The 20,939-nt window shown below is 48.4% G+C and overlaps 1 protein-coding gene across 4 annotated transcripts in view; it reads right to left on the reverse strand.

Moving 5' to 3' along the window:
* Nucleotides 1-394: 394 nt before the first annotated feature.
* TPST2 (tyrosylprotein sulfotransferase 2) overlaps nt 395-20,939 on the reverse strand; it is a 64,200-nt gene continuing 43,655 nt past the window's right edge. For 3 of the 4 annotated variants that reach the window (XM_034949272.3, XM_034949274.3, XM_034949273.3), the window contains exons 2-7: nt 19,222-19,293; nt 15,406-16,335; nt 10,907-11,105; nt 7,312-7,362; nt 2,834-2,882; nt 395-889 (exon numbers count right to left, since the gene is read on the reverse strand). In XM_034949272.3, the coding sequence (XP_034805163.1) occupies nt 2,841-2,882; nt 7,312-7,362; nt 10,907-11,105; nt 15,406-16,247 (1,134 nt within the window). In that variant the 5' untranslated portion in view covers nt 16,248-16,335; nt 19,222-19,293 and the 3' untranslated portion in view covers nt 395-889; nt 2,834-2,840. Of the gene's footprint in view, nt 890-2,225; nt 2,308-2,833; nt 2,883-7,311; nt 7,363-10,906; nt 11,106-15,405; nt 16,336-19,221; nt 19,294-20,939 lie in introns of all 4 variants that reach the window. The other variant, XR_010111743.1, reaches the window with a different exon arrangement.

A 20,939-nucleotide genomic window follows, 5' to 3' on the forward strand; every position in this document is an offset into this window, starting at 1 on the left:
TTTTGTATTTTTAGTAGAGATGGGGTTTCACCATGTTGGCCAGGCTGGTCTCGAACTCCTGACCTCAGGCGATCTGCCTGCCTTGGCCTCCCAAAGTGCTGGGATTACAGGCGTGAGCCACTCCACCTGGCCTCTTTTGCTGATTTTAATGTTTATCCTTTTGCTGTAATAAACCATAACCATAAGGATAACAGCTCTTCTGAATTCTGAGTTCTTCTAGCCAATCATCGATCCTGGGGGTGGCCCTGGGGACCCTGACACAGGAATTCGGCTGTGCCTTACATGCACCTATATTCTCCAGCTTTTTGCTCATCACAAATCTACCTGACAAAATCCAGTATGGAAAGAAAAAAAAAAAAACCCTATTCATTCAGTAAAGTAAGGCACAAACAAATGAGCCTCTGTTCACTTTATTCAAAGAGTATTTTTTTTCTCTGTGAAACTAGGTAGAACTGAGGAGGAATCAAAGAAAGCCTCATATATTAAACTCTTAAATAGATTCTTTGAATTCAAAGTAAGGGTCAATAGGAGAGGCACGGGTTGTGGGCCTTGTCCCAGCAAACAAAGCCACCAAGGCAGTCCTGCAAATTAAGGAGGATGGCAAATCTGTCTCTTAAAAAAAAGTTCTTGAGGGGAAAAATATAAAATACCTAAGTTTCAAAAGCCGGACTACTTCCATACCCTTCATTCTCTACCCTGGAGTGTCCAGAGATAGAGAGTTTCAAGGTACGTTTTCAATGATTCAGCTTTTGCAAACATATGCAAATACATTCCTCATCAGCAGTCCTGTTTTGGCGATTAATAGCAAGCAATATGCTTGGATTAGAGGTCCGATTTCCACTTAAATGCATTTTCTTCTCTTCTTGGCAATGAAGTCATTTGCGGAGATCTGAAAGTGGGGAAGACTGTGTTAGGCTCAGAGTAACAATTCTGAAATAGATCATTTATATTTATACATGTGATTGCAGAACATACTGTCTTCATCCATTCGCATAAGCATGTAATGTTTTAAGAATGCATCCCAGATGGCCAGAGAGAGTTTAAATTTAAAAACGTTTCCTGGGTTCTTCCCCACATCTCATCTTGCATCCACTTGACCTCAAATATACACTTTTCTTATGGACACAGAGCAAATGACAGTGATTATGTGATAAATACTGATGAATTCTTGGAGGCAAGAGAAGGACTCATGTTTGTTCAAGGCCAACTCTGTACCCAGGATCAGCTAAAGCACCTCTATATGGTATCTCATTTGAACAGTAAAACAAGTAACAAATCTGCTTTTGTCAATGAGAAGGTCCAGGATTCTACTAATGATCTGCAGAAAGGGAGCGAGGGAACAGTTAGTGAGGAACAGGGAGGAAAGCTGTTTTTCATGAGAGGGTTCTTTTCTTTGGAATAGAACTATGGGATCTTGGGTAGGTGTGGTGGCTCATGCCTGTAATCCCAGCACTTTGGGAGGCTGAGGCGGGCAGATCACTTGAGGCCAGGAGTTTGAGACCAGCCTGGCCAACATGGTGAAACCCCGTCTCTACTAAAAATACAAAAATTAGCTGGGTGTGGTAGCGCACACTTGTAACCCCAGCTACTTGGAAGGCTGAGGCACGAGAGTCACTTGAACCCCAGAAGGTGGAGATTGCTGTGAGCTGAGATCGTGCCACTGCACTCCAGCCTGGGGAACAGGGTGAGACTCTGTCTCAAAAACAAAAACTCTGGGATCTTAGTGCAACTCAAGATGGGAACCCTGATAATGACAGGGTCCTTGCAGGTTGGAGCAAAGTAAATTGAAAGAAAAACTAAAACATATGCTGATTGTTTAAAAATAGATAAAGAAACTAAAAATAAGAGTCCAAGCTGGAAGGTGTTTCCATGTAAAATAACCTCTCTTGAGGTTTCCTTTAACCTGATCATAGAGGCTGGGGGACAGAAGGAAGTGAGCTCACTCATGCAGCCTTAACTCCAGTGCCCAAGTCCACAGCGAGGGCCCAGCACTTCACGGTTTCCAAGCACTCCCACCTGGGCCAGCTCACGCCATCTCATGGCCAACCTCAGAGGTGGGCAATGATGAATCCCCATTCTCCAGATGAAGAAAACAGGGGCTGAAGGAAGTTAAACCTGGAGATCTCAAATCTTTGAATTACCAAGTTCAAAAAATCCCTTTCCCCACCCCTTAGTAGAATATGGATGGATAAATGTGCACTTAAAATCATTCACTAAAAGCAAACCTGGGAGGAATTCTGTCCCTTGGTGGCTGTGTAGCCTTGGGCAAGTCAAAGCCCTTCCTTCTCTGTGCTTTGGTTTTCTCTTCTGTAAAATGGAATGATCATGTCATCCGCCTCCCAAGGATGCTGAGGGTTAAATGAGTAACACGGGACCAGTACCTGGCCCCACAGCCATGGGGGTTACTCTTAGAACAGAACGACTTGTGACTGTTATTAGAACATTAATTGCTTTGGCCCAACGCTGACGCTGCTTTTAGAAGCCAGACTGGCAGACAGCATTCTGTGCAAACATGGTTCCAGAATCTCCCCCTCCCCCATCATAGTGGTGCTTCCTGCCCCGTCCCCAGTGTCAGACAAACCTTTTTCTGGTTGGTTCAGCGTTAATCCCTCTCCCTGTCCTTGATCCAGAGCTAGAAAACTAAGCCTTGATTCTATAAATAGCACCCCCAGTCTGTCACCATGGAAACCTCTGATGGGGCTGGGTCAGCCCACCCTAGTGGACATGTCTACCCCAGGGAGGCTCTGGAAGGATAGAAAAGTGACTTTTCAGAAAAGTGGCTCCGGGGCCACCCAGAAGCAGCGGGAACCCCCAGTGAAGTCCACAGGCTTACCTGGAAATCACGAGCTTCCTAAGTGGGAGGAGGTGCTGCTCTGGTTCACCTGGACAAAGACAATACACAGAAGAAGGGGTCACGGCCAGGTGAGGGATGCCTCGCTGTCTTGAGGCTCACCCCTCGGCATCACTGAGTCATGCACATGCTTATTCACGGAGTATTTACTGTACATCTACTATGTGCCAGGTGCTGGGATAGCGTGGTGAGCGGGACAGACCCAAACCTAGGATCACGGAACTTACGTTCGAGTTGAAGAAAGAGCCTATTGAACACGCACAGATGCAAGAAAATGTCAAACTTGGGCAATGTAACAGGCTGCTATGAGTGATCAGTATCTGTGCTACTTCAAAAACGGTGGCCAGGAAAGGACTCTACAAGATGGCATTTCAGCTGTGGTATAATAATAAATATTTGTTCATTGTCCCCAGTTCCTGGCACATAGCTCCCCAAGCTCTTGGAATCTCTGAAGGAATAAGGGTATCTTGGCCAGGCACCGTGGCTCATGGCTGTAATCCCAGCGCTTTGGGAGGCCGAGGCGGGTGGATCACCTGAGGTCAGGAGTTCGAGACCAGCCTGGCCAACATGGCAAAACTCTGTCTCTACTAAAATACAAAAATTAGCCGGGTGTGGTGGCGGGCACCTGTAATCCCAGCTACTCAGGAGGCTGAGGCAGGAGAATCGCTTGAACCCGGGAGGCGGAGGTTGCAGTGAGCCAAGATCATGCCACTGCACTCCAGCCTGGGCGACAGAGGGAGACTAGGTATCAAAAAACAAAAACAAAAACAAAAAACGTATCTTTTGCATGCTAATGACATGACTAATGGCTGGGGGCCCCTAGGTCGCTTCAGGATTAGGGGAAGGGGTCTCAGAAAGACCAAGGCATGATTAGAGGGTTGGACCTTTTTTTGTTGTTTGAGATGGAGTCTCACTGTGTTGCCCAGGCTGGATGGAGTGCGGTGGTGCAATCTTGGTTCACTGCAACCTCCGCGTCCTGAGCTCAAGCAATTCTCCTGCCTCAGCCTTCCAAGTAGCTGGGACTACAGACGTGTGCCACCACAAATGGCTAATATTTTTTGTATTTTTAGTAGAGACAGGGTTTCACCATGTTGGCCCGGCTGGTTTTGAACTGCTGACCTCAAGTGATCTGCCTGCCTCAACCTCCCAAAGTGCTAGGATTACAGGCGTGAGCCACCACACCCAGCCAGAGGGTTGGAACTTTAAGCCCCACCTGCCTTCTCCCCTCCCTGACCTCCTGGGAGGGGAGAGGGGAGAGGGGCTAGGGGCTAGGAGCTGGAGACTGGGCAATCACCCATGACCCATGATTTAATCAGTCACGCCTCTATGATGAAATCTCTAAATGACAGAATTTGGAAAGCTTCCTGGTTGGTAAACACATTGAGAGGCTGGGAGGGTGTCATGCCGGGAAAGGGCATGGATGTTTTGGGACCCATCCCCCATCCCTCACCCTATGCTTCTTCCATTTGACTGTACCTGAGTTGTATTCTTTTTTATGAGACAGGGTCTCACTCTGCCACCCAGGCCAGAGTGCAGTGGCACGAACATGTGCCACATGTGCCATACCCAGCTAAGGCTTTCTCTTTTTTGTAGGGAGATGGGGTCTCACTGTGTTGGCCTTGAATTTAAAAAAAAAAAATTAATGCGATCTGAGAGCTAGGGACCATGGCTTTTGAGCATTTCCTGGTTGTTTGGGGAGAGGTCCCACTCCCTTTGTGGGAATCAGAGATCTATCTTTTGCTGACGTCAAGAAAGTAGCCAGAATTAGTGAGCACTAATTTAGTATTTGTTTTAACCAAAAAGATGATGTCGGCAGAACAACACAGTGGGGATGAGGAGAATTATCCACAAACTGAAACTTCTCATTTTTGCATGTTGCCTTCGTTTTTGTTGTTGTTGTTGCTGCTGCTGTTTTTAAGAGACAGGGGCTCCAGCGATCCTCCCGCCTCAGCCTCCTGAGAACCTGGGACTGCAGGCATGCCACTGCACCCAACTCCTGCGTGTTGCCTTTTTTTGTCCACCTGAATATGCCTTTTTACATTAGTTGCAATTGTATAGTATGAGCTGCTTTGTTTTGCTTTCTTACTATTTTTTCATCATTTGGGTTTCACTAGCACCATTTTGGATGGCTACAGATATTCTGTGGAGTGCATGTACCACCGTTTACTGACTGCTTACCTAAGAATGGTTCCAATGTTTGCAGTATTTTAAATGACATCACATCCTGATTCTGCCTCTCTTCTGTTGGGTACTGAAGCTCTACTGAATCATTCCCTTAGAATTCACTTTTTAAAAATGGAATCATGCTTGAACCTGGGAGGTGGAGGTTGCAGTGGGCTGAGATGGTGCCACTGCACTCCAGCCTGGGTGACACAGTGAAACCCCATCTCAAAAAAAAAAAAAAAAAAAGGAATCAGCAGGAGCAGGTGGAAGGGTTCAGATCTTTTGAAGACTCTTGAACAACAAGGCTAAAAGTGTTTTACAAAAGGGTTGGGGTCAGGAGCAGTGGCTCACGCCTGTAATCCCAGCATTTTGGGAGGCCGAGGTGGGTGGATCACTTGAGGTCAGGAGTTCGAGACCAGCCTGGCCAACATGGCGAAACCCCTTTCTAATAAAAATACAAAAATTAGCTAGGCGTGGTGGCCGGTGCCTGTAATCCCAGCTACTTGAGAGGCTGAGGCAGGAGAATTGCTTGAACCTGGGAGGCAGAAGCCGCAGTGAGCCGAGATCACGGCATTGCACTCCAGCCTGGGCAATAAGAGGAAAACTCCATCTCAAAAACAAAAACAAAAACAAAAGGGTTGGGCCAGTTTATACTTCCCCGCCGTGTATGACATATGCAAGATGTCTAGCTGACCTGGGACTGGTTTTTGTTGCTTTTAGGAACAAAATATGAAGGAATGGCATACCCCCACGCTCAGGAAGGCTGCCCTGCAGATAAGTTGTGTCAAGCCTCTATTTCCAACCCTCATCTCCCTACTGTCCTCCACTGTGCACACAATGTCATTCTGGATGTCGTAAAAACTGGAAATGGTCTTGAAGAAGCTGTTTAGTAAATGGTAGCACGTGCATTCCACAGAACACTACGTAGCCATCCAAAATGGTGCCGGTGAAACTCAAAAGATAGGAAAATATTAAGAAAGCAAAACAAGGCAGCTTGAACATGAAAACTGCAATGAACATTCCTGTAAATCACATTGGGGTAGAAACAAAGAAAAATATAATTGCAACGAATGCAAAAGTGCATATGCACTCCAGAGGTTTCGGCCACACTCCCCACTTTCAGGCGTTTACAGTTCCCTCTACCGGGAAGCCTTTTCTATCCAGATCTTTGTGTGGCAGACCTAGTTTTAATCCTTCAGATATTGGCTTATGGGTGTTTTCCAATATCAGTGACCAATTCTCTGATTATCTGGATACCAACTGGGTGTTCAACAATTCAGTTCAGTTCTGACACCGGCTCCCAGACTTACTTAGCATCAGCTGCCATAGATTAAAGGCCCAGTTCCACAACTGCCCCACTTTAGATGCCAGCTGCAATGGGGTGCACAGGCTATCCACACTTCTTCCCAGCCAACTTCAAATCTGGAGGTTCCCACAACCCCCACTCTGGTTTGATAATTCACTACAACAGCTCACAAGACACTAGGGAAAACACTTTACTAACTGCTACCTGTTTATTATAAATAATACAACTCAAGCTTGGGCAACATGCCAAAACCCTGTCTCTACAAAAAACATAAAAATTAGCCGGGCATGATGGTGTGTGTCTGTAGTCTCAGCTACTTGAGGGGCTGAGGTGAGAGGATTGCTTGAGCCCAGGAGATTGAGGCTGCAGTGAGCCATGATCACACCACTGCACTCCAGTCTCAACAAGAAAGAAAGCCCAAGAAAAAGTCCCCACGAAGTCCCTCCAGCTGCATTCAAGCCGGAAGACGAAGTGAGAGGCTGCTTCCTGGCAGAACGGCCACTGAGATGTGGCCCCAGCTGGATCAGTGCTTAGAGACCCTCTCTGGTCCAGCACGCATCCCCATAGCCCTTTATTTATTTATTTTTATTTTTTTGAGATGGAGTCTTGCTCTGTAGCTCGGGCTAGAGTGCAATGGCGTGATCTCGGCTCACTGCAACCTCTGCCTCCCAGGTTCAAGCGATTCTCCTGCCTCAGCCTCCCAAGTAGCTGGGATTACAGGTGTGTGCCACTACGCCCGGATAATTTTTGTATTTTTAGTAGAGACGGGGTTTCACCGTTTTGGTCAGGCTGCTCTTGAACTCCTGACCTCGTGATCTGCCTGCCTTGACCTCCCAAAGTGCTGGGATTACAGGCAGCCAGCTCACATCCCCCTTTTTATAATGGGAAAACCATCAAGCAGAGTGGAGAAGTGACACATCTAAGGGCATACAGCCAGATGGTGGTATAGCTGAGAAAGACAGAATTCGGAATTCCCCTTGGGGTTTCTAACCTGAAAATATCCTTTCAGATTGGCTGGTGTTTTATAGTCCCCTTTCAAGACCTAAGGAAGAGAAAAAGAAATATCACTATTATGAAAATGGCCAAAAAATAAAATTTAGTCATTCCCAACACATCCAGTCATCCACCCATCCACCTCGCCACCCACCCATCCCTCCATCCAACAAACATTGATTAAGCTCCTCTTCTTCTAGGCATTATTCTAAGCATTGTGTCTGGTTGACATGATGTTAACCAGATAATGGAAATTCCTGTTCCCCTGGAGCTACCATTCTAGAGGGGGCACCAGATAACACACAAGAAAAATAAACACAAATAAACAAGGACATAGCAAACCATGGGAACTGTTGTGAAAAAAGTACAGTAAAGAGGTGGGATTAGGAGTAACCAGGGGGCTGGCTTCTTTTGAGTGGGTGGTCAAGAAGGGACTCTTGTGCCAGGCGCAGTGACTCATGCCTGTAATCCCAGCACTTCTGGAGGCCAAGGCAGGAGGATTGCTTGAGTCCAGGAGTTTGAGATCAGCCTGGGAAACACACTGAAACCCCATTTCTAAAAAATTAAAAATTAGCTTGGCATGGTGGCATGCACTTATCGTCCCAGCTACTCTGGAGCTACTCCAGCCTCAGCTGGAGGATTGGTTGAGCCCGGGAGGTTGAGGCTGCAGTGAAGTATGATCACATCACTCCACTCCAGCCTGAGTGACACAGCGAGACCCTGTCTCTAAGAAAGTGAATAAATAAAAATAAAAAGGGCCTCTTGAAATAGATAACCTTTGAGCTGAGACCCAAACGACAAGGAAAAATAGGTAGGCTAAGCTCAGAAGAAAAAGCCCTCCAGGCAGAGGCAACAGAGCAAAGGCCCTGAAGTTAGAACCACAACATTTCAGGCCTTTCAGCTAGTAGTCACATTTTAAAATAAAATGAAACAAGGGAGATTAATTCTAATAATATCTTTTATTTAACCTGATATAGCTAATTTTTTTTTTTTCTATTGAGACATGGTCTCACTCCCATAGCCCAAGCTGGAGTGCAGTGGTGCGATCACGGCTCACTGCAGCCTCCACTTCCCAGCCTCAGGTGATTCTCCCACCTCAGCCTTCTGAGTAGCTGGGACTATAGGCACGTGCCACCATGCCTGGCTAATATTCAATATTTTTAGTAGAGATGAGGTTTCACCATGTTACCCAGGCTAGTCTCAAACTCCTAGGCTAAGCAGTCTGCCTGCCTTGGCCTCCAAAAGTGCTAGGATTATAGACATGAGCCATCATGTCCAGCCTATGTAAAATATTAACATTTCAATATGTAATTTATATAAAAGTGACTAATAAGAAACGTTACATACTTTTTTGTCCTAAGCCTTCAAAATCTAGTGTGTATTTTATACCTAACAGGACCTCTCACTTTGGACTAGCCTCCCGTTACAGAATCAGGGGCCACACATGGCTAGTGGCTACCGTATGGGACACTGCAGGCAGAGACGATTTCATCAGCATAGATGTCCTTTTAGCCACTGTGTTTACTGAGCCCCAGGATCCATTATTGGAACACACAGGGTCCACAGCACACACAGAAGCACACAGGCATGCATGCAAACTCACAGGGCTTAGTGAGAGGACTTTTCTTTGCAGTAACAGCCAAGCTATGGCAAAAACTAAACCAGGGATCTAGCACTTGCCAAGACTTGTTGACCGCCCCAGGGAAGAAATCTCTTTGGATGAAAATGAGAGACAGCTTCCATTTTAAATAAACAAACACAAAAAGCTCCAAAGAGTTGATGTTAACCACCAGTGCTCATGAAAATTATTTGTGTTTTATAAAATACATAAAGTCAGGCTTTACTCCAGGAACGTCCGACCCATAGCCTGGGGCAAGCCAGGGGCAGCGAGCCACCTTTTAAGGAGACCCCAGAGGAGCCACTGCTGGGCCCTTGGCTGAGAACAGTGAAGTAAGCAACATCCAGCCCACTACTGCAGTGTCCCCAGCCGGCCCTTGCCTCTGCTTCTGAGAAGCACCTGGGGCTGGATTGTGAGATCACTACCATCTTTTTAATCCAGTTAACTAATTTTTTATTTTGATAATACATGTACAACCCATAGGCAGATAAAAGTATGTAAAACACATAAGTAGGGTTTAAAGATTACTATTATTAAAGAATAATAAAATAAAAATTAATAATATTTATAATAAAAATAACAAACCACATCTGGGTTGCAGCCATTCACCTGTCAATGTCGGCTGGTACGTACGTTGAATCTCTGAGTATTTCCATAAATAGATGTCTGCAAAATCAACTAGTGTCAAGAGGAAGAGGAACTCACGAGACCCACAGACAAAGCTTACACTTCAATTACAAGGGCACAGCCCCCAAAGCTCAGTGTTAGTAAATTCTCTTTGTTAAAGAGAGATCAGTGAGTGCTAGAGAGGTGCTAATGACTTTTTAGCACCAAATGGAAACTTTCTTCTTGAGCCAACTGAAGAGTTACGGAACTAAGAGACGATTAACTTTTTTCCGTTGTGATTCAATACAATAACTGTTTACTTCCTAAAATCAGCACACGCTCAGAAATGCTGAGCTTAGCTTAAATTAAAGACTCTGGGTCTCAATGAAGTAAGGGCTGTGAAAGCTCTTCCTCAGGCCTGGGTCCCATTTTCAAATATTTGCCTATAAGGAAGTTAGAACACAGCACTTAAAGTAAACTAGAAGCTGTAATGGCAACTTATAAATAAGGCCATCAACTTGTTAACTGTTCTTTAACCCAGTGGGTGTTAGCCTACTTTAACACTTCAAAAGCATTTTGTCAGTCACTGGAGGCTCACACCTGTAATCTCAGCACTTTGGGAGAGTGAAGCAGGGGCATCCCTTACGGCCAGGAGTTCTAGACCAGCCTGGGCAACATAGCGAGACCCCGCCTTTATAAAAAATAAAATTAGCTGTGCATGGTGGCGTGCACCTGCAGTCCTAGCTACTCAGGAGCCTGGGGTGAGAAGATGGCTTAAGCCGAGAAGTATGAGGCTGCAGTAGCTATGACTGCACCAGTGCACCCAGCTTGGGCAACAGAGCAAGACCATGCCTCAAACAAAACAGTACAAAACAAAAAAGTCATTTCCCTTCACCACCTTAACTAAGGAGAATTTTAAGCGTAATTTAAACAGCCCTAAACTCACATTTGTCTGAGAAATCCACATTAAACCTTATAAGACAAGAAAGGGACCAATAGTTTATTTATTTAGACCCCCTCTCAACAAAGACTTGAGGTGCCTTACAAACAGATAAACAAATAGCCAGGGAAATAGGGGTAAAAATGTAAATAAAATTAGAGAAATAAGATGAAATTAGTGTACAAGCTGGCCTGCTGTTAGATGTTAGAGTACGAGAGACAGGCTACCAGTTGGCTTTGAGCTTCCCTGCAGCCCAAGCAAAATGGAAATACAAGCAATCATGTAGTTCACTGTGTCCATCAGACAGGAACAAATCAGATGACCAGGAATTGAGAGACTGAACATTTCCTCAGGTGGCTGGAGTTTCCACATCTGCAGAAGCCCCAAATCCCCAAGAGTACACTTCCACAAGTACAGGTGCACACTCACCCGCTGTGTGTTGTTGATGACGAAGGGGTCAGGGTTGCCATAGTTGGGGGGGTTTGCATAAGGGTCATAGCCGAGCTGAGCCAGCATGGGGGCGATCTGGGCCATGTCCCGCACCACATCCCCAGGGATGTGGCCAGTCCACTTGGAGAGCGCTTCCAGGTTAACAGGCTTGATGACCTGGTCCGTGGACCGCTCGATCCTGGGGAGAGAGGAGACGCTGGAGAGGGTAGGGCAGACACAGATGGCGCCTGAGCGGGTTCCCTGCTCAGCCACTCTGGGGCAGCAGGAAAGATTGGAGAAACCTGGCCTCCACCCAGCTCTGCCCCATCAACTGTGAGATGGCAGGTGAGTCATTTTTGCCTCCTCATACCTCCTCTGTACAATGGGAACACAGCATGCAGTGAGAAGTCAGAAGAAAGTACTAGCAGTATACACCATTGGTACATACATTCTGCTTTCTTCTCCAGCTTAAAAAATAACAACAGTTTAGGTCAGGCACAATGGCTCACACCTGTAATCCCAGCACTTCAGAAAGCCAAGGCAGAAGGATCACTTGAGCTCAGGAGTTTGACACCAACTTGGGCAACATGGTGAAACCCCATTACAAAAATAAGCTGGGCATGGTAACAAGCGCCTGTAGTCCCAGCAGCTGCGCAGGAGGCTGAGATGGGAGAATTGCTTGAGCCCGGGAGGTTGAAGAAGCAGTGAGCCTGAGCTGTGATTGCACCACTGCACTCCAGACTGGGCAACAGAGCAAGACCCTGTCTCAAAAAAAAAAAAAAAAAGAAACACTTTTTAATGTGTATGACTAACATGAATATTTTGTCCCTAAAAAAAGTTATAAAACACTAATGATAAAGCTGAAAGCCACTGTGTTCATCACTGCCAGCCCATCGGCTTCCTACAGACACTCAGCCTTTGCACTGTGGAGCACACCACCTTCTCTAACCTTTTCTTGTAGAGTAGTTAAGAGCAAACCAGGGAGCCAGATTGCCTGGGTTCAGACGCCAGTTGTTCCCCAGCTGTGTGGCCTTGGGAAAGTTACTTCACCTCTCTGAGCCTCAGTTTCCTCTTCTGTAATTGGCAACGATAGTAGTACCTACCTCACTGGGGTTGTCTGAAGAGTAAATGAGTTAATACAAAGAAAGTGCTTACAAGAGCGTAGGCACATTGTAAGTTTTTTCTTTTTGGAGATGGAGTCTCACTCTGTTGCCCAGGCTGGAATGCAGTGGCACAATCTTGGCTCACTGCAACCTCCACCTCCTGGGTTCAAACGATTCTCATGCCTCAGCCTCCCAGGTAGCTGGAACTACAGGCATGTACCACCATGCCCAGCTAATTTTTGTATTTTTAGAAGAGACGGGGTTTCACCATGTTGGCCAGGCTGGTCTCGAACTCCTGACCTCAAGTGATCTGCCCGCCTCGGCCTCCCAAAGTGCTGGGATTCCAGACATAAGCCACTGTGCCTGGCCAACACATTGTAAATTTTTAATAAGGGTTAGCATGCTCTCTCTCCTGCGCACACGCTCTCTCTCTCTCTCTCACACACACACACACGCGCGCGTCTGCAGCTGTAAAACAAATACGCTAGTGTTTTTTCCCCACTCAATACCTCATTCTTTTTGCCAGCTATGTAGCCTTCCTCCATCACTTATTTTTCCATTCCCCTGAAGACAGACATTTAGGTTGTTTCCAACTTTTCACAGCTACCATGGAATAACCATCATCTTCAACCTGCTTCCTAACTCTCCCTGTAACAGGCTTCCCAAGCCACCTGAATGATGCAGATCTTACCAATTATAACTCAGAGGCCTGACAGGATGAACGGTGGGGAACCCCCAGGATCAAGGGCCTAGTTCTAAATGCTTTCATCCCAACTAAGAGGTGACTTGGGAAAGAACAGAAAGAGGCAGCAAAAGGAAGACAAGACCGGGCGTGAGGTGAGGAGAACAGGGGAAGGTGAAAGGGTGTGGACTGGTGGGTAGAACACAGATTCAGAGGCTGCAAACCTGGATTTAAATCTTAACTCTACCCAATATGTCAAAAATCTTGAGTATGTGCATGGCTTTTGCCAAAATCCTTGTGTCTCTAGGACTTTATGGTGCAGAAATGAGGTGGACACATCCCAGAACATGAATGAGGGCAATGCTTGATACATATCAGTAAAACTGGAAATAACCGAAGTGTCCAACAATAGGGAATGTGAAGTCGAATATGGCAATCCGTGTAGCAGCCTGTCGCACAGCTATTCAAAATGATGCTGCAGGTCAGGCGTGGTGGCTCATGCCTGTAATCCCAGCACTTGGGGAGGCTGAGGCGGGCAGATCACCTGAGGTCACGAGTTCGAGACCAGCCTGGCCAACATGGCGAAACCCCATCTCTACTAAAAATATAAAAATTAGCAGAGCGTGGTGGCGGGTGCCTGTAATCCCAGCTATTTGGGAGGCTGAGGCAGGGAGAACTGCTTGAACCCGGGAGGCGGAGGTTGCAGTGAGCCGAGATCACGCCACTACACTCCAGCCTGGGTGACAGAGCGAGACTCCGTCTCAACAACAAAACAACAACAAAAATGCTGCTACCAAAGAGTGCTGGCTGCCACTGGCAAGGGCTCCCACACCACCGTGGAAAAAGGCTACAGAGGAGTATGTTTCGTTGGACTCCAGTTTCATCAACAGGCCCTGAAAATGGTGCAGTAGGCCACACATCAAGATCTGGGTGGTGAGATCATGGGTTGTTTCTCCGTTCTTCTTTGGTGTATCTTTTCTAATTTTCTATAGTCAAGATGTATTACTTTGGTAATCTAATATTTTTGTCATAATAATTTATAAAATCCTAGCTCCAGCACCAACTGGCTGGGGTACCCGGCATGTAGGAACTTTGTTGCTAGCGGAGAGCAGCTGCGAGCCTCTAGCTCTGCTCTGGGCCTGGGAAGGGGCCCAGCAGGGACCAGCCATGGGAAGGACCACCCTTTCACTGAGCTCTCAGGCTATCCAGAGCCTGATCAGGATGGGAAAGCGTGGAAACTGCATATTCTGCTCCACCATTGTTCAAAGTGCTCTGGGTCTCAGGATAGGGACAGCAGCTTTTCCAATGGAAGAAGGCAGGGAGCAAGGGACAGAGGGAGGAAGGAAAGGAAAGGATGAGGGGGAGTGAAGGGGAGGATGGGAGGAGTTCTGGACATGGGGAGTTTAAGAACACAATAGGCCAGGGGCCTGTAATCCCAGCACTTTGGGAGGCCAAGGCAGGAGGATGGCTTGAGCTCAGGGGTTGGAGACCAGCCTGGAAGACATACTGAGATCTCATCTCTACTAGGAAAAAAAAAAAAAAAAATGAGCTGGGTGTGGAGATGCTCGCCTGTAGTCCCAACTACTCGGGAGACTGAGGTAGGAGAATTGCTTGAGCCCAAGAGGTCGAGGCTGCAGTGAGCTGGGATCGTGCCACTGCACTCCAGCCTGGGCAACAGAGTGAAACCCTGTCTCAAAAAAACAAAAACAAAAACAAGAAAAACCCCAAAAAACAGACCTGGGTTCCAATCCCAGCACCATGCTTTGTTAGCTGTGTAGCCTGAGGCCAGTAACTTCTCCTCGGTGAGATTCAGTTTTTTGGTCTATAAAATGTGGATAAGAGGTGTTCCTATGTCCTCAGGTTGCTGTGAGGATTAAAGGAGATAAACTTATTGGGGGCTTAACCCAATACTTGCCATACAGTAGGCACTCATTAAATGACTATGGTGAGGATGAGTACTCCATCAATAAAAGCAGTATCAACACTAAAATAGTAATAATAGCACCTAACATGTATTAACCTATTTGATGCCCACAGGTATCTATAAGGTAGGCAAATTATATTTCCATGTTACAGATGAAGCAATGGAAGCACAGGGGTTGAGTCGCTTTGCCCAGGGTCACACAGCTAAGAAGTGGCAGAGCTGAGGTTTGAACCCAGACATCCTTGTTCTGGAATCTGTGCTCTTAACCTTTACCCACTATTGCCTTACTACAAAGCATATTCAAAGTTTGCAGATTCTAGGCTGGGTGTGGTGGCTCATGCCTGTAATCCCAGGACTCTGGGAGGCTGAGGTGGAAGGACTGCTTGAGGCCAGGAGTTTGAGACCAGCCTGGGCAACAGGGCAAACCCCATCTCTACCAAAAATACAAAAATTAGCCCAGCTTGGTGGCGCATGCCTATAGTCCCAGCTACTCAGGAAGATGAGGTGGGGGGATCACTTGAACAGGGAGGTGGAGGCTGTTACTCCAGCCGGGCAACAGACCGAGACACTGCCTCAAAAAACAAACAAACAGCCCACGAAGTTTGCAGATTCTCTCAGAAAGGAGAGGAGTAATTGTTGTCATTTTTTGGGATAATGAAACGGAGGCTCAGAGAGATATAGTGACTTGCCCAAGGCCACACAGCTCAAGAAAGGCAGTGCTGATTTTCTTGCCTGGCGCCTCTGACTCCAGGGCCGGAGTCTGAGTGGAAGCATCAGGGGCTCCACTCACTTGGACAGGGAGACACCACCGGGCTTGCCAATGAGGTCTTCATGGTGGAGAACAGCGTCGCTCCAGGCGATGCCGAGGAAGTCGAGGATGAGCTTGAGTGAGCGCCTGGGGTGCAGCACCAGCTGCTCGTAGTACACAGGCAGGCACTTCTCCTTGCCCACCTCCATGCACTGGGCGTACATCACCTCGATGGCCTTGTTCCACTTGGTGAGGCAGTCACGGTAGCTGCTGAGGTCAAAGCCCGCGATGGTGACTTTGCGCGTGATCATGGAGTGCACGGAGGCCCGGCCGTCCCGCACCATCAGCAGGAACTTGGAGTTGGGGAACAGGCGCGACAGGTAGACCGAGGACTTGAGCGTAAATGGGTCCTTGTTGCAGAGCACGCGGGCCGGCTCTCCGTGCTTGGCAATCACCTCCAGGATGAAGGCCTGCATGGCGGCGTCCAGCACCTCATCCGTCACCCCCGCCTCGTCCAGCCGCAGCTTCTCACGGCCAGACTTGGACCAGGCCTGGCGCATGGCCAGCACGCGCGGGATGATGCGGGTCTCCTCGCCGCAGCGCACCTCGGGGTGGGCGTCCAGCATGGCGCGCATCAACGTGGTGCCACTGCGAGGCACGCCACCCACGAAGATGAGCGGCATGGCCTTGCCGTAGCGGTATTCCACGTGGTTGGTGCCCACCATCACCAGCTCCTCCTGCTCAGGCCGCATGGCCCCCCGGGGGCTCCGCAGGCCCGCCAGCACCGCCCGGCACTCTAGCACCTGCTGTCCCAGCTGAACCGCCAGCACCAGGACCAGGGCGCAGCCGGCTGCCAGCAGCACCCTCCGCACCGACAGGCGCATGCTGGGCCGGAGGCGGGGTAGGCCTGGCCTGAGGGCCCGCTTCTGGGGCTTCAGCGACAGGTTAGCGGGCAGCCCGCCAGGCTTACATCTGGGGAGAGAGGGGGACATGCATAGTCAGGGAGGTCTGTGAGCTGTGAGCTCTCCAATAACTGCAAAGCCCTATAACTGCAAACAAGAGGTTGCTGACATGAATGCAGAGGGCACCTTTCATAAGCACTAGCTGTGTGCCTGGCACCCTACTGGGCACTTTTTTCAATTTTTTTTGTTTTTTTAAAGAGACGGGGTCTCACCAAGTTTCCCAGGCTGCTCTTGAACTCGTGGGCCTGGGTGATCCTCCTACCTGTCTCCCAAAGTGATGGGATTACAGGCATGAGCCACCCGGTCCGGCGGATCATGAGGTCAGGAGATCGAGACCATCCTGGCTAACACGGTGATATCCCATCTCTACTAAAATACAAAAAATTAGCTGGGCATGGTGGCGGGCGCCTGTAGTCCCAGCTACTCGGGAGGCTGCGGCAGGAGAATGGCGTGAACCTGGGAGGCAGAGCTTGCAGTGAGCCTAGATTGCGCCACTGCACTCCAGCCTGGGCGACAGAGCGAGACTCCGTCTCAAAAACAAAAAAAAAGGCTGGAGTGCATTGAGTGGTGAGAGATCATAGCTCACTGCGGCCTCGGACTCCTGGGCTCAAGCAATCCTCTGCCTCAGCCTCCCAAGTACCTGGGACTACAGGCACACACCACCGCACCTGGCTAATTTTTAGAAACAGGGTCTCGCTTCAAGTGATCCTCCCGCCTCAGCCTCCCAAAATGATGGGATTACAGGCATGAGTTACCCCATCTGGCCCAAGAATATTAGTGATTTCTACCATAATCATTGGTTATTTACTTATTCCAACATTTAATGAGCACCTGCTATGTGCTGGGAGCCTCAGCCTCCGAAGTCTACTCTTACCATGGACCTGTGCCTGAGAGAGACTGATGGGTTCTACCTGTGTAATTGAGGGAAGGCCTCCTGCAGGAGGTAGCCTTCATGCAGAATTTTGAGTGGTGGGTAGGAAACAGGCAGGTGGAGAAGGGAAACAAGGATGTTCCCAGCAAAGGGAATAGCCAGCGCAGAGCCACAGGCAGGAAAGGATGCAGCACGACTGGGGAACTGCAAGTGACTTAGTGAACGGAGGGTCTGGTGGAAGCCAGTGGGAAGACAGCATGCCTCTTTGGATGTGAGGTTCCACCCAAAACCACCCAAGGGCCCAGTATGCAGCTGGGCCTATCCACCTGCAAGGGCTTGGGCTGCCTGGGCCTTCTTAGGCTATAGCAAGTGGAAAATAAACATCAAAGCGGAGGGAACACAGTCTCAGGCCTGGGGTGGAAACTGCTAAGAGGCTAGGACTTCCTGGCCATGTGGCTTGGGAGAGTCACTTCCCTCATCTTAGCCACAGTCTCTTCAGCTGCAAAATCAGGGTGGATCCACTGACCTCAGAGGCTGCTGTGAAAATATGAGAAGCAGCTGACAAACCAGAGATGGATCTCAGGCTGGGGTCACCGGCCTCTCTGTGCATTGGATAATTTCCCTCTCTTCAGAAAAACGTGCTGATGAAGTTCTGCTGAAGAGGTTGGGGCTTCATTTGTACCCTCAATTCAGGGTCTGTGATGGGGAAAGCTAATTCAGAGCTACTTCCTGCGGGGAGGCAGGCTGAACAGGACATGAAGCCATTCCGAAATCCCTGCAACAACCCTTTGTCTTCATCAGGTGCTCAGTGAAATTCTCCCCTGAGACCTGTGACCAGAATCCTATCAGTTATTAGGATTTCAGTGACAGCGTCCCCACCTTGACTGATTTTTTTGTGTGTTTTTAGTAGAGATGGGGTTTCACCATGTTAGCCAGGCTGGTCTCGAACTCCTGACCTAAGGTGATCCGCCCGCCTCGGCCTCCCAAAGTGCTGGGATTACAGGTGTGAGCCACCGCACCCGGCCAGCTTCAGCATTTTATGTTCAGCAAAGGTGTTCACAATTATGGAGCATAAACTCTGCTAAAGCATTTTCCCTGCAGTATCTAAGCTCAAAGAGATGAAGCAGCTTGCCCAAGGTTGCATGGCCAGGGCAGGAGTCCTGGATCAGACCAGGCCAAGGCTGAAGAAAACAGCTCAAAGCAGGCAAGTCAGAAGTGAGCAGAAGACAGCAACGACCTGCACGATGGCTTAAGAAGAAAAAGCAGGGTGACTTGGGACACAGAAAGCAGCCTGGAACCCACAAAGCAGAAAGTAGCTTCCTGGTTACCCAGAGCTAGGGACCCCACTGTGGAAGGAGATAGAGGGCCCAGCCCAGGGAACCAGGCCTGCCCAACACCCTCATAACCCTGCTGGACCCTGGCAAGGGAGGTGTCCTGGCATCCTCGCAGTGAGGATGATAGGTGAGGGCTTCCAACTTGGAGTACTATACTCCAAGGTTCAAATCTCACTTCTGCCACTTGCCAGCTGGTGATCTGGACAAAAGATATCACTTCTCTGAGCTTCTACTTTCTTCTCCAAAAAAGGAATAATAATACCCTTTTCTCAAGGAAGCTATCCAGAAGGCCAAGGAACTCCTGTGGGGTGCTGAGAAAGCATACCTAAAACACTAACATTAGGAGAACGGGACATAACAGGGTTTGGGTTCTGGCTGTGCCTTGAATCTGCTCCGTGACACTGGGCAAGTCCCCCGCCCACTTTGGGACTCAGCCTTCTCTCTCCTATCACCTGGAGAATCGTCTTCCTAAGAGACAAGGAAGATGCTCATCTCTCTATGATGCTTGCTGGGATGCAGCTTTTTCTAGTACCAGATTTCCAACCTGCTGGCTGAATAGAAAGGTGAAAACCAGCCAGGGGAGTTTGCCCAGGCACCCAATCATGGAGGCTGGGGGCATGGAGGGGACTTTTGGAGGGCGGTCTCAGGAGGGGCCAGGACTCCAGGGGAAGTTCCTTCTAGGTGCACTTACCTCCCTTGGGCACTCTCATCTCTGGGCTCCAGCCCTTGTGCCTGTGTGCCAAGGCTGTCTGCTGGCAGAGCCCTGGAGAGGCAAAGGAGATATTGCATCAGGGATGGGCACCGTGGAGAGGGGCCAAGCCTTCAAAGAGGCAGAGTGAGGGTTCAGGCTCCCAAGAGCACCGGACAGTGACATTTGGGAGAAGGACTCTGGAATGCAGGGGAGGCTGCTTCAGCTCAAGATACCACAGCTGGAGTCTCAACTTACCTGCTCCTACAGGGAATGAACTGGCTCACTTCTTAGGAGAGAGGTGTGAGCTGAAGTCTGAGCTAAGGCGCCGCTGCCTTAGGGAGCCCCTGGTTTATGCCAACCAGGCCTCTCCCCTCCTCTTGGCCTAGGGACCTTGGACTCCAGGAAAAGTAAATACAACAATAAGCAACAACAACCACCACTACACACCACTATTGCCACCTGAGATGGCTGGGTATGGTTGATCAGGTTGTGGACTGCACAATTCCAAATGGTACCACAGGCCCAGCCTACAAGGAATATGCTGCCTCCTGGAATTGAACACAACATCCTACTGTCACCACCTAACACTGACCAAATGCCGACCACGCAAATACCTGTGTCATTTAAACCCCAATAAAAGTAAAGTGTGATGATCCCAATTTTACAGATGAGAAAGCATGACACCAAGAGGAAGAGCAACTTACCCAAGGAATGGATGGAAAGAGTTTCACCATCCAGATCTGTAAGACCTTCCTAACACTTAATCTCCCATGTTTACAGGAACGAGGCTGTGTCCACGATGAGTCCTGGTATGTAGCCAGAACCAGGCCAAAGTGGAATCAAGGGGATCCTTATAGCTTTAGGGCAAGGAGTATATATCTCCCAGTGCTGTGTCCTTACCATTTAGGGTAGGGAAGATTTTTAGTCCAATTCAAACCTTCCCCCCATTTTACAGATGGGACAACTGAGGCCCACAAGGAGAAATCATTTTACAGACTCACATACTGAGTCTGAAGCTAAACCTCCTGCCTGTCAGTCCTGTTTCAAGAGGTGGGTAATTTGGAATGCAGCTCTGGAGTTGGCCAACTCCTTGAGTATACATATCACTCCCCTGAGACTTTTCCTATTCTGTAAACAGGAGATTTTAACCAGGGTAACAACACTTTAAAATGTCAGCTTTTTAAATCTCAGCCAGGCCTGGCGTGGTGGCTCACGCCTGTGATCCCAGCACTTTGGGAGGCAGAGGCAGGAGGATCGCTTGAGCCCAGGAGTTCGAGACCAGCCTGGGCAATATGGGGAGACCCAGTCTCTACAAAAAATAAAAAGTTATCCAGGTGATGGTACATGCCTATAGTCCCAGCTACTTGGGAGGCTGAGATGGGAGGATTGCTGAAGCCCAGGAGGTCGAGGCTGCAGGGAGCTGTGATTGCATCACTGCACTACAGTCTGGGCAACAGAGCAAGACCACGTCTCAAAAAAAAAAAGAAAAAAAAACTCAGCTTTTATTATTTGTGCCATGATGGCAATAAACAGGCTGCAGGCTGTTGACTGCATTTCTTGGTCCTCCACTCCTTCCTATTCACTCACTCCTTTTCTCCATACCATTTTCCTATTCCTGAAATATCAGGCCAATTAGGACATCTAAACCCAGATGGAAAAGGGAACCAAGGTGTAACCACAGCAACTAGACCCCCCCACAGCAGGCCACCCCCAAACTA

Source organism: Pan paniscus, chromosome 23 (assembly GCF_029289425.2).
Source record: "Pan paniscus chromosome 23, NHGRI_mPanPan1-v2.0_pri, whole genome shotgun sequence".
NCBI classification, from domain to species: domain Eukaryota; kingdom Metazoa; phylum Chordata; class Mammalia; order Primates; family Hominidae; genus Pan; species Pan paniscus.